The sequence below is a fragment of the Triplophysa dalaica genome, chromosome 9, assembly GCF_015846415.1.
Source record: "Triplophysa dalaica isolate WHDGS20190420 chromosome 9, ASM1584641v1, whole genome shotgun sequence".
Lineage (NCBI taxonomy): Eukaryota > Metazoa > Chordata > Actinopteri > Cypriniformes > Nemacheilidae > Triplophysa > Triplophysa dalaica.
In genome coordinates this window covers 23,625,081-23,640,604 of record NC_079550.1, presented here as the reverse complement: position 1 = coordinate 23,640,604, position 15,524 = coordinate 23,625,081, and the positions used below count along the sequence as shown (strand labels likewise).

At 40.0% G+C, this 15,524-nt stretch overlaps 5 protein-coding genes across 7 annotated transcripts in view; 1 reads left to right on the top strand and 4 right to left on the bottom strand.

Moving 5' to 3' along the window:
* Nucleotides 1–2,007, bottom strand: part of inppl1a (inositol polyphosphate phosphatase-like 1a) — a 15,961-nt gene extending 13,954 nt beyond the window's left edge. The window contains exon 1 of one of the 2 annotated variants that reach the window (XM_056756635.1): nucleotides 1,471–2,007. In XM_056756635.1, coding sequence (XP_056612613.1) covers nucleotides 1,471–1,622 — 152 coding nt within the window. In that variant the 5' untranslated portion in view covers nucleotides 1,623–2,007. The remainder of the gene's footprint in view (nucleotides 1–1,470) is intronic. The other variant, XM_056756633.1, reaches the window with a different exon arrangement.
* Nucleotides 2,008–2,679: 672 nt separating this feature from the next.
* On the bottom strand, nucleotides 2,680–5,069 carry folr (folate receptor). Its single transcript, XM_056756637.1, has 5 exons — nucleotides 4,942–5,069; nucleotides 4,485–4,617; nucleotides 3,607–3,795; nucleotides 3,359–3,494; nucleotides 2,680–3,273 (listed from the first exon to the last, which is right to left on the bottom strand). Exons 1-5 carry the CDS (start codon nucleotides 4,959–4,961, stop codon nucleotides 3,008–3,010), a joined length of 744 nt encoding a protein of 247 aa, XP_056612615.1. The 5' UTR covers nucleotides 4,962–5,069; the 3' UTR covers nucleotides 2,680–3,007.
* Nucleotides 5,070–5,649: 580 nt separating this feature from the next.
* anapc15 (anaphase promoting complex subunit 15) lies at nucleotides 5,650–7,855 on the top strand. 2 transcript variants are annotated; one of them, XM_056756638.1, is made up of 5 exons: nucleotides 5,650–5,825; nucleotides 6,446–6,567; nucleotides 6,881–6,940; nucleotides 7,044–7,181; nucleotides 7,384–7,855. In XM_056756638.1, the coding sequence occupies exons 2-5, from the start codon at nucleotides 6,448–6,450 to the stop codon at nucleotides 7,429–7,431; spliced, it is 366 nt and encodes a 121-aa protein (XP_056612616.1). In that variant the 5' UTR covers nucleotides 5,650–5,825; nucleotides 6,446–6,447; the 3' UTR covers nucleotides 7,432–7,855. The 2 variants fall into 2 exon arrangements, with proteins under 2 accessions (XP_056612616.1, XP_056612617.1); XM_056756639.1 differs by having other exon boundaries at nucleotides 5,667–5,825; nucleotides 7,354–7,855.
* Nucleotides 7,856–7,945: 90 nt separating this feature from the next.
* Nucleotides 7,946–9,822, bottom strand: tomt (transmembrane O-methyltransferase). The gene is made up of 3 exons (XM_056756636.1): nucleotides 9,561–9,822; nucleotides 8,993–9,189; nucleotides 7,946–8,381 (listed from the first exon to the last, which is right to left on the bottom strand). Exons 1-3 carry the CDS (start codon nucleotides 9,820–9,822, stop codon nucleotides 8,061–8,063), a joined length of 780 nt encoding a protein of 259 aa, XP_056612614.1. The 3' UTR covers nucleotides 7,946–8,060.
* Nucleotides 9,823–11,125: 1,303 nt separating this feature from the next.
* Nucleotides 11,126–14,920, bottom strand: sfrp2l (secreted frizzled-related protein 2 like). The gene is made up of 3 exons (XM_056757142.1): nucleotides 13,946–14,920; nucleotides 13,096–13,176; nucleotides 11,126–11,669 (listed from the first exon to the last, which is right to left on the bottom strand). The coding sequence occupies exons 1-3, from the start codon at nucleotides 14,442–14,444 to the stop codon at nucleotides 11,356–11,358; spliced, it is 894 nt and encodes a 297-aa protein (XP_056613120.1). The 5' UTR covers nucleotides 14,445–14,920; the 3' UTR covers nucleotides 11,126–11,355.
* Between the last annotated feature and the right edge of the window lie 604 nt (nucleotides 14,921–15,524).

Here is a 15,524-nt window from a genome sequence, read left to right as displayed (position 1 = left end):
ATACACCAGACAGACACAAGATCACACACAATACACAACACAAACACACAATCCATCATACATACACAAGATCACACACAATACACAACACAAACACACAATACACCAGACAGACACATGATCACACACAATACACAAACACACAATTCATCACAGACACAAGATCATCCTCCTGCAGAAACATGCCGTGACCCGCTGTATTCCTGAAAACAACCTAGAGAACCACAACAACCACAACCCAACAACTGCACAAGAGAGATAAGAGAGACGAGATATATTTAATGTCTCAGTTACTTCTCCTAGACATCAAAGAGATGAAAGGGAGAGTAAATGGAAACTTCAAGTCTCATGTGTGTCTGAGAAAGAGTCATACAAAGAGTCATACATGTGAACTATAAAAGAGCAATAACACTTTTCTAATATAATAATATAGAATAAAAAAAGAAAACTGAATTAATAACACATTTATTTCTAAACCATTAACACCTTTCAATAATATTTTTGAAGTATAAACGATTTGACAAGGTTCAAGGTCCGACTGAACCTTCTGTATGTAAATGAATAAAATATATTTTTTTGTTGTCAATGGAAATGTTTACTTTTATTCAAAAAAAAGTCAAATTAATTCATTTTATTTTTAATTTATCCCATCTCATTACATTGCCGATATTGTGCTAATGCGTACAGTACAGACTGGTCTGACTTTAAATAATTTACAATAATAACCGTTAACCGTTCATTAATCTTTTCAACAAAAATCACAGATACTGCAAAACAAATCATATAGAACATAAATCTACAAAGTGACTTAAGACAACAAGCCTTGTTTACTGAAGTAAATAAACAAATGATTCTTTCTTTTTCAATGAAAACGAGAACAACTGTTACGTTATTTTGCTTATAAGTGTATATTGACTTAATAATGTTGTGAACACAAACATTTGACATGACTTCTATTGTGTTTCTTTGAGTATATACATGTGTGTGTGTGTGTGTGTTTTGTGTGGTTATTTTTATGCACGAGGTGGAGGTCACACTGGTCACGTGATCTTTGTGGCTCCCGCGTGCCAAACGAAGTGTTTAGATTCTACACTAGTCAAGTAAAACTTACTGTACACAAACATCACACTGTTCACAACACAACACAACACAACACAAGTAAGACAACACGCCCAAGAGTAACACAACACAAAACATCAACTGAACACAATTATAAAACACTTTGAAACTCCTTTATACTAACTTTATAAAGTGCATCTATATAAAAAGCTCTATAACGACACAAACAAACACATCAGCGCATCGCGACGCTCCCGTTATAAAGCGAGCTGTCTGAGACGTGACGTGACGCGTCGCTCGTTCTGAGAATATGAGAGAAAGTTCACAAACACACACAGATTTCCCCCCCGTCACTAAATATGAGTTTTTTACACCCACGGAACGACATGTAAGCTTTTGTGAGGGACTTACAGCACGCAGAGGGCGTACGCGCCGCTCACGCTTTCGCTGTCCCGCACCAGGAAACTCCCGTCGCGCCCCGCGCGCGCCAGCAGCTCCTCCGCCGCAGCGCGACTCAGATCCCGGTGATACCAGAGCGGCGGAGCCGGACACACACCGGCCATCACGAGACCGAGCGAGGCACTCCCGATCACTACCGGTGACGCTCCAGATGCCGCGGGCCGCGCGTCCGACGCAGCGCTCGAGCACTCACGGCGTCAGAGTTTGTCCTGCTTTCCCTACAGTTCCTGAAAAACCTCCATCAGACAAAACACACTCACAGTGACAATTACACACACCCGACAGCAGGGGCGCTCACACACACACACACACACACACACAAACTAACACACATTAACACTGACTAACATTCACTGACAGTTTCGTCCCAAGAACTCTTGAAATAATACTTAAAACTATCATTTAAATCCTTAAACTTTGATTGAGTACGTAAACGTAAAGTATAATTATTTAACAGCCTGTTCGTGTCAAGTGTGTTCGAGTGATGAAAAAAACATTCTTTTGTGTTTTAATAAACGTGTCACTCAACTCAACTTTACAGAGATACAGACCCCGGGACGAGACTACTAGCCCCCTTCTGCCCTAAACGCCCCATGTTACGTCATCAGTGTATTATTGTCATTTTTGTTTGTTTGTGTGTTTTTTCCCTTCTAATCTGTGAAAGTATTTATAATTAACATGTTAATGTTTAATAATAAAATAAAATAAAATAGAGCGCTCACACATCACACCGGAAGTGTCCAATATTTAAATAAAAGCTTCAGTAAAAATAAATCTGTCAGATTATGCTGAAGATCAAATGAAAGTTCAACTGCAATTTAATTCATGTTTAAATTAGCGTTCCGTTTAGTTGATTTTTTAGCAATATTAATGTTATGTGCTTTGTCATTCCATTGCCATATTGGTGTCATTTTTTTATTTAGTTTATAACTTTAGTGCCTTAAATTTAAGTTTATTGCAAGGACAACACTTGAAATCTGTATTTTCTTAAGAGAATATAAAGTTGTGTATTTTGCTTAATTTTTTTCTCAGCACCTTATCGTTTGTTGTCATTGTGTATATTACTTGTTTTTATGTATAATGTTTAGGAAGTCTTCCCAATAAATGATTGTAAAGTGAAAATACATTTTGTAGTTAATTGTCCTTTTAATTGTATTTATTTTTGGTAAAATGTTTTCTGGTCACAAAGTTGTGTTATTGATGTGTTTGTAGGGTTGTGTCACAATCAGACTCATGATCAGTCCATCAAAATATTTCTATATAACGTTTTCTATGTAGAAATAGTCATATTTATTTCTGATGGTAACTGGACTCAACTCTCTGTGACTAGTTTACAGTACATACAGTATTCAGTAAAATAAAGTGTTACACAGAAACAACAACAACACTGACATCTACTGGACACAAAACCTAATGACAATGAGAATGTTTGTGTAAACGTGTCCGTGTGTCCATGTTTGGTCTTTGGTGTGTTTTCAGCTGGTTGTTCTCAGGCCAACAGCATCATGATAAGTGCAAACAGATGCAGGCTGGTTGCCAGGGTAACCGTCTCCGCAGCACCAGACAGGTAGAATTCAGCCACTTTCTTATTGGGATTGGGACCTGTGAACCACATCTGCATGCAGCGGCTGCTGTCTTTAGAGAGAGTGGTGTACTTGTACGAGTTGGACCAGATCTTCTCACACATGCTCTGAGCGGTGGGGAAGACCTCTGACCAGACGCTGCACTGAGAACCTTTTGGACACCGGTTAGTGCCTGAGAGAGACAGACGGGTGAGAATGGATTCCACACGCAGATCAAAAAACAACTGAGACGTGTGAAGAATGAAGGAGAAATGAACCTGTGCTCCAGTCCCATCCCTTGTGCCAGTTCTCCTTACAGGTGAAGTCATTCCGACAGTCCTCATACCAGCTCTCGCAGTCCTCCAAACACAACGGCACGTCCAGGATTCTCTCCTTCCTCCACGACTCATCGGCCTGTGCAACACATTCACAACGACAGCAAGTTCAGCCAATGCGTTCTGTCTGACTCACACATGAGTCAAAGGGTCAATGCTCATAAAAAATCATTTCACTGATATAGTCATACCGGCTGAATCCAGGGTCCCAGGTGGGGCGAGCACTCGTAGAAACACGTGTCCTGAATGAAATGCTTCTTACATTTGTCACTCATCATGCCACAGTGATTCCAGTTAAAGTTATACAGGTATGAATTGTCCAGATGGGCCTCCTCCGTCGTGTTTGCGTTGCAGCAGGCGTTGTCCTTCCATGGTGCACACTGACAATACAATGAAATTATGAAATGAAATGAAACGACACTACACAAAATTATTGAACTGAACAGAACAATTAAATTAAATTAAATTAAATTAAATTAAATTAAATTAAATTAAATTAAATTAAATTAAATTAAATTAAATTAAATTAAATTAAATTAAATTAAATTAAATTAAACTAAATTATTGAATTGAATAAACAAAACTAAACTAAACTAAACTAAACTAAACTAAACTAAACTAAACTAAACTAAACTAAACTAAACTAAACTAAATTATTGAATTGAATAAACTAAACTAAACTAAACTAAACTAAACTAAACTAAACTAAATTATTGAATTGAATAAACTAAACTAAACTAAACTAAACTAAACTAAACTAAACTAAACTAAACTAAACTAAATTATTGAATTGAACTCATGGGGACTCGGGTCACTGTGAGGACCAAAATTGAGGTCTCAATGGGCACAAAAGCTTATAAATATTACAGAACGATATTTTAAATCTAAAAATGCAAAAGGTTTTCTGTGATCTATAGGTTTAGGGGATAAAATATACAGTTTATACAGTATTAAAAATCATTACGCCTATGGACTGTCCCTCCGGTGATAATAAACCAGACATGTGTGTGTGTGTGTGTGTGTGTTACACAGACAGAGAGAGAGTTATGTTTGGTGTTGTGACTCGTGCCTGCAGATAGAGCTGTCCCTCCGGTTTGGGCTCTGATAGCTGATGTTTGCCATTCATACACACGTTGAGTTTGTCTACAGAAGACACGCGACGAGACAGCAAAGCTATCAGGAACGCCAGGAACAACAGCAGCCTGCGGTGAGAGACAGAGACAGACAGAGACAGACAAATCAAGACTGATTATTTCAAGGTGATTCAACAGATTTTCTTCTCGTGTCCTTCTCACCGTCACTGAGAAAACTGTTCTTTTTCCCAGTGTGATGATATAATAACCAAACTCTACAGATGCACAGTACCAAAAATAAAACAAATCATTGAGTGACTTGCTCAAAAAAATGACGTTCTGCTGAGCTATGGTCAGGTTCTGGTGAGATGATCTTCAGAACATTCTCAGATCACGCTGGAGGACACGAGTCATCAGAGTTAAATCAAGTTGAATAAATAAGACGTGGTGTACCTGGAATGTGAAACCTCCATTTGTCTGACGGAAACCTCCAGCGGCTGTGAAACGTATTTCAATAAGTCTCTGAAGCAAGAGTGTGAGAAACCTGCTGCTTCAGCTCGACCAAAGTCTACAGAGATGATTAGACCAAGATGGGACGCCCATCCCTCTCTCGCCACAGGCCAATGACAGCTCTACGGTCACCCTGACCTTACTTTATGAACACTCATCATATATAACATCTGAAATAAACACATTTAATCTTTAACGTTACTACTCCAACATTACTGACAAAGTGTATAACTCAATTCAAAATGGCCTGCTTTAATAGTTCAGGGTTCAGTTATTAAATGTTCAAATAAACTTAAGGCATATTTTCCCATTTAGTTCTGTTCAATAATTTATTACAATTCAAATATTTAGCTTTGTTTAGATTGTTTTCCACGATGTGCAACACAACCAACGTTGTTTACATCTAAATGCATGTTGTTTAGTGTTTCGTGTTTAACATTTTTTTCTCAAAGACGTAATCACTGAAGTTTCATTCTTGTGTTGAAGTGTAACAGCTGCTTATCTAACAACGTTAAATATTACACCTCAATGACGTATGACGCCTTCACATTTGGGCGCATGACGTCTAAAGTGTCGCGAAATTTAGTTGTCGTTCGTCTGTCGGACTAAGGAGGGCCTAATGTTGTGTGTTTTGTATATTTCGATATATATTTGACTTAATTCAGAGCTGTAGTGTGTGTGCGTGTGTGTCACTGTTTCTGGCAGGGACCGGAAGGAAGTGAGCGAACACACAGGCGGAACTTAAAGCTTCAGCAGATGTTTCCGAGGAACTCTGCGCAACAGCAACTTCCGCTGTGTTTACGTTTAAACTTTCTTCACTTCTGCAGGTAATAAACTATGACATAATAACAATTATATAAAATCACGCGAAAAAAGTCTACGCGTAGATGACGAACACACGAATGTTGTCGTGTTTTTTTTTTAATGTACGTAAACGCGCCTCTACGTTATTCCAGGGATGTATGAGATGGTAACACCGTGATATATAAATAAATGGACCATGGTAGATACTTAGTGTTCTACAGTACCTCAGTTAATATCATAGTAACCTTAGTGATTATTTACCATATTTTTTATAGAGTCATGGTACAGCACAACTAGAACACAATGTTAAATCTCCTGTTCATTTGTGGAGATCATGTTTTTCCTCGATTAGTAATAAAATCATAGTTCATTGTTGTAAGGGTACTACAACGGTACATGCCAAAAACAACACATGTAGCTGTGTGTTTGTGTACCTGGTAAACCCTACGGTATGATGGCAACATCCAAAATCCTTGTCCTTGTGGGAACATTTCTTGGTCCCCATGAGGAAACAAGCTTATAAATCAAACAGAATTTACATTTTTGAAAATGTAAAAGATTAGAAAGTTTTGTGTAATTGTTAAGTTTAGGGAATATGATATACAGTTTGTACAGTATAAAAACAATGAGTGTGTGTGTACAGACATGTCCACGCTCTTCCCATCTCTGTTCCCACGTGTGACCGAGTCTCTGTGGTTCAATCTGGACCGGCCGTGTGTGGATGAAGCTGAATTACACCAACAAGAACAACAGCACCAGACCTGGGTCAGTACAAGTACCACAAGTGTGTGTTTGTTTGTGTGTGGACTTGGTTTTTATATGTTAGTGGGGACCTAAACCTGAACCTACACCATCTCACGGGGACTCGTGTCAGTGTGGGACCACAGTTGAGGTCCCCACGGGGACAATAGCTGAATGATAACTTTTGAAAATCTAAAAATGCGAAAAGTTTTCTAGGATCTTTAGGTTCAGGGGTTGGGTTAGCGGATAAAATATACTGTTTTTACACTATTCAACTCATTGCGCATATGGACCCACGGGGATAATAAAACATACTGATTGTTCTGTGTGTCTACAGTTACAGAATATCGCAGAGAAAGACAACAATCTGATGCCCATCGGACGGCCGATCTTTGAGGTGAGTGTGTCATACTTTCAGATACAGAAGTCAGAATCTTGAGATCCATCATGAGAACAAGAAAAGACACACACTTATAAATCTAATGTTTCCTTCATGCAAGACCTTCGATGAGGAAGAGGAGGAGGATGATGAAGACGAGGAGGACAGCGAGGAAGATTCAGAAGACGATGAAGACATGCAGGACATGGACGACATGAACATCTACAACGAGTTTCCTGATGATGGAGAGATCAATGAGGTCAAGACACGCACACAATTCTCATCAGATGTACCTGTTAAATTCCTCATAATACACAAAACACAAGATCATTTAAATAATTTATAAGGGGAACCGTATTGTTTTGCTCGCACGATACACAATGATTTTAATGTTCACTTCAGTTTTGAAGAGATTTGAGTTTTGGTTTTAGGTAAATGATGCGAGTATCGCTCACTGACAGGTCGACATGGAAGGAGGAGATCAAGACCAGGACCAGTGGATGATCTAAACCCACATCAGGCGCTCGCTCGTCCACTGGAGCTTCAGATCTCTGCTCTGCATGTGGAGGATCCACTCGTGTAAAGATGCTTGGGAGGGTTTCTCTGTTCAACTGCTGCTGGTCACTGACATCACTCTTTCCTGCATTACGGGACATTCAGGTGTTTCTACACAGACAGGTCAGAAGGGATTCAGGTGTCTGATGTAAAGTATTTCTGTCTCTAGTTGCGAGTGTTCCTGACGATGCAGCTCTTATCAGCGCTGTGAACTTTGTCTGTTGTCACGCGGCTGGAAAGTGAACTATGATTCTGATGCCGATTCATGTGAGAGCTGCTGAAGTTACTCAGTTACTTGACTTAAAATCTCAACTCACTTCTTCGTGTATGTGTGCTGTTTGATAATTGTGACTGTAAATAAATGTTTATTGAACTTTTCTTGTGTAAAAATGGTCAGTTATTCATTCTTAATGTGTGAATATAGGATGAAATCGCACTTATGTGGCGTCAAACCTTCTAACTCAGCTGTGATGCCTGAGGAATCCTTCTTTTCGTTCTCTTCTCATATTTGTGTATATTAGGGTCTGCCCGATTCAGTCAAAAAAGTAAAGCTGTAAACGTGATGAGGTGAAAGTGGGATCCTTCACTTGATGCCGAGGAAGGTCAGCTCAGCCATGCCGTCACGAATTCCTCGGATGTATTCCAGCGTGGCCCGGTGAACCCTCACCTCGTAGAGGCCCGAGCGGCGAGCGTGACGCAAGAAGTTTGGTGCTCCCGGAAAAATGACGTTGTCAGCTATGATGAGAGATCCTTCACCGAGAAGACCGGAGCCCTCCAACAGCTGCAGGTCAGGCAGATAACAGCGCTTCCAGTGATCCATAAACACCAAATCCAGACGCTCAACACCGAAGTCCTCACGTAAACGTGGGATCACTTCATCTGACGGACGCACCATCAGCTCCACCTGCCCGAAAACACCAAGAAAAACATTTATTCAGTCATTCATGACAGGAGCTGAAAATCTGCCTTATATAATAATACGGTTTAAGTCACTTCTCTCATGCGTATGAAATGTGTATCTTTGTACACTGTAAAAAATGAATTTTATGGGATACAATTACAACTGCAGTTCACAGAATAATTCTGTAAAAAATGCTGTTTAAAATAGTTATGTTTTTTATATTAGAAAATAGAAAATGTCACTTTATATTTAAAGATGATTTACTGTTACCCAAATCATTTTTTTTTGTTCTATAGTAATCTTTTATTAAAAGTTAGGAACACATTGTTAAGGGTTGTAAAGTTGCTGTTTCCTGTCTAGAGCTGTTATGGATCAAAAAACACAACTTGCAAACCAAATTTAAATTCATTTTCTGAACTTCACTTTTAGGTGCTCTATCATTTCTTTAACTTCAGTACAATTTAAAAAATCAAAACGTTGTGTTAAAATCACACACAGTTACTGAACGTAGACATGAAATCTTAAGACATGAAAGTGAAGAGCTGCATTATGTGAAGAGAGAGCTTCCATTAAACCATTGGATGTGTAAGTAAGGCCTTCTTAGATTATCTCACCATGTCATCGTCGAAACCCGCCAGACGAATGACCTTCTCTGCCACAGCGGCGTTTCGCTCATCCATCTCAACAGAGTAAATTCGGGCGCCGATGGGCAGTGAGCGTGCCATGCGTACAGTGCTGTATCCACAGTGTGTGCCCAGCTCCAGTACTGTGAGTGGACAGTGAGCCTGAAGTATCCGGTCCAGAATCTTACCTGTTCACACACATCGCATCAACCACAGGTATGACCAGCACCTGCTCATCCAAACATGTGCTGTAGTCTGTGTGTGTGTGTACAATGTGTGTTTATTGTGTGTGTGTGTGTGTGTGTGTGTGTGTGTACAATGTGTGTTTATTGTGTGTGTGTGTGTGTGTGTGTGTGTGTGTGTGTGTGCGTGTATGTGTACAATGTGTGTTTATTGTGTGTGTGTGTGTGTACAATGTGTGTTTATTGTGTGTGTGTGTGTGTGTGCGTGCGTGCGTGCGCATGTGTGTACAATGTGTGTTTATTGTGTGTGTGTGTACAATGTGTGTTTATTGTGTGTGTGTGTACAATGTGTGTTTATTGTTTGTGTGAGTGCGTACCTTTCTTTGGGCCGATGTTACTTATAAACTCCACTTTACTGCACCACAGGTCAAAGGTGTCCAGGATGCTCTGGGGGTCACCGGGTGTGGCGTGGGTCAGAATGTACTGATAGGCCCGTTCCTCTCGACTGATGCCCGATAAACAGTCTCTCACCCAGCGGATCAGAACGGCCCGATACAGCAACACAAAGTAATAGCGGTAACGGATGATCAATGTCAGTAGGAGAGGAATAAAAGCCAATGCTATCGCCGGAGAAGCCATCTTCACTTCAGACCTACAAACACACACACTTCATCATCATAAAACCAAACCTTTCACCCACTGACTAGTGAACAAAAACCCCGTTCAAGTGACATCACATCACGCTGAATCAAGAACAGTGTTGGGTGTAACTAGTTACTAACTAAATCGTTTCAGTAATTTCCCCTTGAAAAGTAAAGTAAGGGATTACTTTTATTTCTTCTGTAATTTAAGTACAGTTACTTTTGACATAATGGAACTAAATATTGTGTAATATTTTCAATATTGGAAATGACATAAAAATGATAAATCTGACTTCATAATGACGTCTCCTCACATTTCTATACTTTGGGTAGTTAATAAGAATAATTGATGTAGTTATTTATTAACTATTTGAATGAATAAAAAGAGCCATCTAATGTCTATCCTTGTATCAATTCTTATCAAGGTTGATGTAGGATATAAAAAGTAATTAACAACAAGTATTTAAATGCTTTTTGTCAATTGCTTTTTATATCCTACAGTCATTTAAACAGTAATCTAATGACACTATTGAAATTAGTAACTAGTTAATTAGTCAATTTTTTAGAGGAACTCACCCAACACTGATCAAGAATAACACGTCAGTATGTGAGAAGCTACACAAGGAACAAATTCTCTTTAATCGTCCCCGTGATGTGACAGACGATGTTTAGTTTCCAGAGTCTTCTGTTAGCAGAAGTAACCCGAGAGACATTACTCCAGCTGTTCTCAGTTCAGTTTCATTCCAACACCTCTGACACACAGACATCACTTCAACATTTAAAAGATATGTTAATAACTCACAGATGATGAAATAAATCCTCTTACCAGATTTCAAACACTCTTCACTTTTGAACACAGTAGATGACAGTGAGGACGGCCGCAGGAAACACACAAGAGAGCTTGTGTCTGTGTGTGTGTGTGTGTGTGTGTGTGTGTGTGAGAGACGCACTCATGTAACAGCCAATCACCTTCTGGGATTTGAATAATTGATGGACAGCATGTGGCCTCCTCTTACAGGACATCTCACCTGAATCATCAACACTTTACATCACAGGAGAAACTACAATGAGAACTCTCGTGTTTCACGTGATGGATGATCCTCCGTGAACAAACTCACTGCAGACGTATCAGTGTTATGCTGGTTGCTATGGTCACGATATGAGGTTGCTAGGGTGTTCCACACTAAACTGCTGTGATATGACGTGGGTTTCTCTTTCTACATGATGTGCTGGGTTAGGGTTAGGTTTTTTAAAATGCAAAACTAAACGGCAGACTAAAAAAAGAATTAAAGTCCAGAAAATTTGTGACAAAATTCTTTATTGAAAAAAAATTCAAAGCATTCGCCTTCAAAACGATTTACATTTTTATAGAAAAAATACAAATATAAAAATATTGAAAAGTTTCAGATTCAGTTCAGTTCTTCACTATTGTGTGAGTTTTCTGACGATTCGTTTGAATATTACAAAGATATTACAAAAATCGTCGTGGTTTGCTCCGATTGGTCCGTCTCTCTGTCCAGAGGTCGAGACCTCAGCAGTCCTGTCTCAGGAGCGTCCTGATGAACTTCTTCAGCTCTTTCTCCTCACGAGACCATCTGACCAGTCGTTTGAGGAGCATGCGGCCGTTCTGCATGTCACCCAGGGCAATGTAGGAGCCCGTCAGCCGTCCCTCCAGCGCCCGACACGAGCAGCTACTGCCCTCCAGCAGCCAGAGAGCGCTCTGTTCCATTGCTGCCTTCTCCTCCTGCGGTCCCGTCTCCCAGCGCAGCACACGACTCCGACCCTGAGGTACCACACGCACATCTGGCCCGTCTGGAGAGAAAGAACCGATCCGCAGTCTGAACGCTGAAACAGAAGAAGAACGATCAGTTCCAGGAAATGGTGATATTCTATCGCTGTTCTTCAAACCTTTCGGGTATTTTCATGATTATAAAGTATATTTATAGTGATGATGTTTGACCAGTGTTGCTTTTTCAAATGTACGTCATAAATGATTCAATCTCGTATTTCTCGTATAAATGATTATAAATGACATATATATATATATAAATGATATAAATGACAATCTCGTATAAATGATTCAATCTCGAGATTTTAGATCGAGCAGTACTTCCTACTGATCAAACAGGAAGAGCTTTGCATAAAACATTGAAAAGATTTAGACATGTATAATTAGCATCAATCACGATATATATCACCCCACCCTCCATTGTAACAGAACTTCACAAATTTCTAAAAGTGACAAAAAACAGACATGGAGGACCAAACCTGCAATAATTAAAAAAAAATCAGAAATATATTTAATCATATAAAAGGACATTTAGTCTAGAATTCCTTTTTGTATTACCAATATCATTTTTATTTGATCATCTGGGTTACACAAATAAATGTAAAAAGTAAACTTTAAAAATGAATAAATAAAAACAGATGTAAATTTAAATGTATTTATAAATATATTTAATATAAATACATCCGTGGAATATTAAAGAGACGATTTTAAAGCACCATTTCAGTTTTTCTTAATGTTCCATGTATATGTGTGTGTTTGGGTAAAATGATTCGGTGAACTACTAAAGAAATTTCTCCCCAAATTTGTATAAAAATATTACTTTTAGTTCAGAAAATGAAAACTGGAGCCATGGGTGAAATATCAGAAAATATGCTGTATGTTTTTTTTAAACCTCAAATATTGATTCTTGCAAAGAAAACAAGTTCAGATTCACTTTTAAACAATACAACGGTCATATTTCATATTTAGGAAATTATCAAAAATTATTGTTTTATCGGATTATCTGGATTTTTATGACAGTTTTCATGTGTCTTGACATGCTGTCAGTCTCTCACATTATTTTTGAATGATTTTATGTCATTCCTGAGGTCTGATTTGATTCAAATACAACAAATATTTGATTTGAAATAAAAATATAGAATGATCTCTTAATTTTTTTTGGCGGCTGTATAAATATTTCAAAATAAAACGTATTATTTTTATTTGTTTAAACAAACCATTCCTTTATTTTCCCTAATATTACACACATTTTATTTCGTTTTTTTTATGTTTGCAGGTTTGGTCCTCCGTAAATGAAACATTTAAAGGCTCTCAGTTCAAAGCAAGCCAACAGACCGCTGTGACCACCTTGCCAATAGATATCTAACATTGTCAACACCTCACTGTACTCACGGCAGCAGACTCTTTATTATCCGGTGCAGATCCTCTCAAACAATCATTCATCATCACTTACTCCGGATGAGACTGACAGTCAATACTCACCAAACTGAGAGGAACAGAAGTTCTTCTGGATCTCCGTCTCGGCCTCTGACTCCTGACTGCACACCTCACACATGACAGAACCTGAATGACACACACAGCCCAAAATCATCCAGAGATTCATTTTATCAAATAAATCCGGCCTCAATCACAAGGAATATTAATATTTCAGATTATACCATGGTCTGTTTGAATCCTCCATTTTGATTGGCCGGAATGTGTGCATTAGTTTGATTACAGTTAAAATTGACTGACGAAAATAACCAGTTTGATTTATATTTCACTTTAAACATCAATACCAGCTTTAACTCGACAAAGGACCATGGTATAAACGGGATAATCCACAGCTAGTTGTGCGTCATTTAACTGTGGATTATCCAAAAAGCCCGGAGTATAGTTCCCTTTTAGGTGTACTCGAGTGACAGCATACAGTAGGCATGATGTAAATTTCGTTATCAGAACAAAGTGCGCTCAGGTTGCGCATGCACATTCCATTTCTTGCAGTAACCACCAGGTGGCAATCGTGTCCTGGGAGCATTGATTCAATGCAGTTGAAGAAAGTCTGACCCCTGTAGGCCCGGAGAAATATTGTAATATGTCGTAACGCGCATGCGTAAAAACCAGTGCGCACTACATGTATGGGTCAAAAGCAGTATACTTTGCTAAGCAGTGCGCGTTCGGCAGTTCGCGTACACGTCAAAAAACGAAGTATGCCACAGGCTTCAGATATAATGCACACATACTTAAAAGAGTTTGATCAACAATAATCACGGGATTTCTATTGCTGTGTGACAATAGTTAATAGTTTGAGTAGAGCTAAAGCAAGGTTACGGCCAGTGTACAGTTTCCAGACCTTTGGGTGTGTCGGTGTTCACGGCTCGGTTCGGCTCTCTCTCTCCCGGGACACACAGGTCTGATCCATCAGGAAAGCGGCTGCAGTTGAACATCTCCGGCCACGGGAAGCCGAACGCGCTCATGACGGGCAGACACGCGTCGCGCACGGCCTCGCACAGACTCCGACATGGGCGAACTGGTACCGCGAGCTCCGGTAAACACACGGGCGCGAAGAGCGCGCATAGGAACCTGCGCGCGTCCGGGTGACAGTGTTTCCCGAGCAGCGGCGTCCACGCGGCGGACTGTTGTTGCGCTTCTCTCGGGCTCTCGTGACCCAGCAGGTTCGGCAGCCGCATCTCCCGGTAACCGATACCGGAGCACAAGTGCATCGTGTTGGGCACCGGCTTACATTCGGAGCGCGCGGGGGTTGAAACCGGACCGTCATCTTCATCAGCGCTGGACAGGCACACAACCGACAACATCAACACACAAACACATAGAGAATAAACACACACCATCCTGAAGACGCGCGCGCGGTCTATACCGTGTGTGTGTGTGTGTGTGTGTGTGTGTGTGTGTGAGAGAGAGAGAGGGAGAGAGAGAGAGAGAGAGAGAGAGAAAGCGAGAGAGGGTTAGAGAGAGAGAGGGTTAGAGAGAGAGAGTGAGAGAGAGAGAGAGAGGCAGTGTGAGAGAGAGTGAGAGAGAGAGTGAGAGAGAACCAATCGCGCTGTATGGAAGTGAGGTTTGGGGTCCTCTCGCCAACCAAGAGTTCACCAGATGGGACAAACACCCAATAGAGATTCTGCAAACAGAAATGTGTAAAAACATTCTACGGGTACAGAGAAAAACTCCAAACAACGCCTGCAGAGCAGAATTAGGACTGTATCCTCTAATCATTAAAATACAAAAAAGAGCTTTAAAATTCTACACACACCTTAAGAACAGCGACACAGACACACTCCATCACAAAGCCTTAAGTCATCAAGAGCTGAGCCCAGAGAGAAACCCCTTCATCCAACTGATCTCACAACTAACTCTACAACCCCAAACATGCCCAAGTCAACCCCAAACCCCAGCCAGACTAAACCAAATGATGAAAAGACAAAAAGAGAAATATCTCCAACACTGGACAGAAGCAACAGCTCAGCAAAGTAAACTGGAATGCTATCTGTCACTAAAGAGAGAATATAAAGTGTCAGAATACCTCACAAGCGTATCAGACCCTAAACTAAGAAAAGTGTTGAGCATGTACAGACTCAGTGATCACCAGCTCACTGTAGAGACGGGCAGACACAGACACACATGGACACCGAGAGAAGAGCGACTGTGTCCACACTGCACACACAATCAAGTGGAAACAGAGCTGCACTTTCTCCTCTCCTGTCCCAACTACACACACATCAGAGAAACATTCTTCCCCCAGTTTACAAACTTACACAAAGACTTTGACCAGTTTCAACAAAAGGACAAGATCTCATACATACTGGGAGAAAAGTCAAGAAGCTCAAACCTGCTGCAAGATATGTCAAGTCCTGCCACGACCAAAGAACAACCAACACAACACAACACAACACTGACAGGACAACACACACAAACTG

Excerpts from the sequence above, each read along its gene's own strand:
- folr (XM_056756637.1), bottom strand. The coding sequence starts at position 4,961 with ATGGAGGTTTCACATTCCAG. Across the intron at positions 4,618-4,941 it reads ATGGAGGTTTCACATTCCAG|GCTGCTGTTGTTCCTGGCGT; the intron begins GTACACCACGTC and ends CTCTCACCGCAG. Across the intron at positions 3,495-3,606 it reads TGGGACCCTGGATTCAGCCG|GCCGATGAGTCGTGGAGGAA; the intron begins GTATGACTATAT and ends TGTGTTGCACAG.
- anapc15 (XM_056756638.1), top strand. The coding sequence starts at position 6,448 with ATGTCCACGCTCTTCCCATCTCTGTTCCCACGTGTGACCGAGTCTCTG. Across the intron at positions 6,568-6,880 it reads AACAACAGCACCAGACCTGG|TTACAGAATATCGCAGAGAA; the intron begins GTCAGTACAAGT and ends GTGTGTCTACAG. Across the intron at positions 7,182-7,383 it reads ATGATGGAGAGATCAATGAG|GTCGACATGGAAGGAGGAGA; the intron begins GTCAAGACACGC and ends GCTCACTGACAG.
- tomt (XM_056756636.1), bottom strand. The coding sequence starts at position 9,822 with ATGGCTTCTCCGGCGATAGCATTGGCTTTTATTCCTCTCCTACTGACA. Across the intron at positions 9,190-9,560 it reads TAACATCGGCCCAAAGAAAG|GTAAGATTCTGGACCGGATA; the intron begins GTACGCACTCAC and ends GTGTGTGAACAG. Across the intron at positions 8,382-8,992 it reads CGGGTTTCGACGATGACATG|GTGGAGCTGATGGTGCGTCC; the intron begins GTGAGATAATCT and ends GTTTTCGGGCAG.
- sfrp2l (XM_056757142.1), bottom strand. The coding sequence starts at position 14,444 with ATGGTGTGTGTTTATTCTCTATGTGTTTGTGTGTTGATGTTGTCGGTT. Across the intron at positions 13,177-13,945 it reads GAACACCGACACACCCAAAG|GTTCTGTCATGTGTGAGGTG; the intron begins GTCTGGAAACTG and ends TGTGTCATTCAG. Across the intron at positions 11,670-13,095 it reads CTTCTGTTCCTCTCAGTTTG|CGTTCAGACTGCGGATCGGT; the intron begins GTGAGTATTGAC and ends CTTCTGTTTCAG.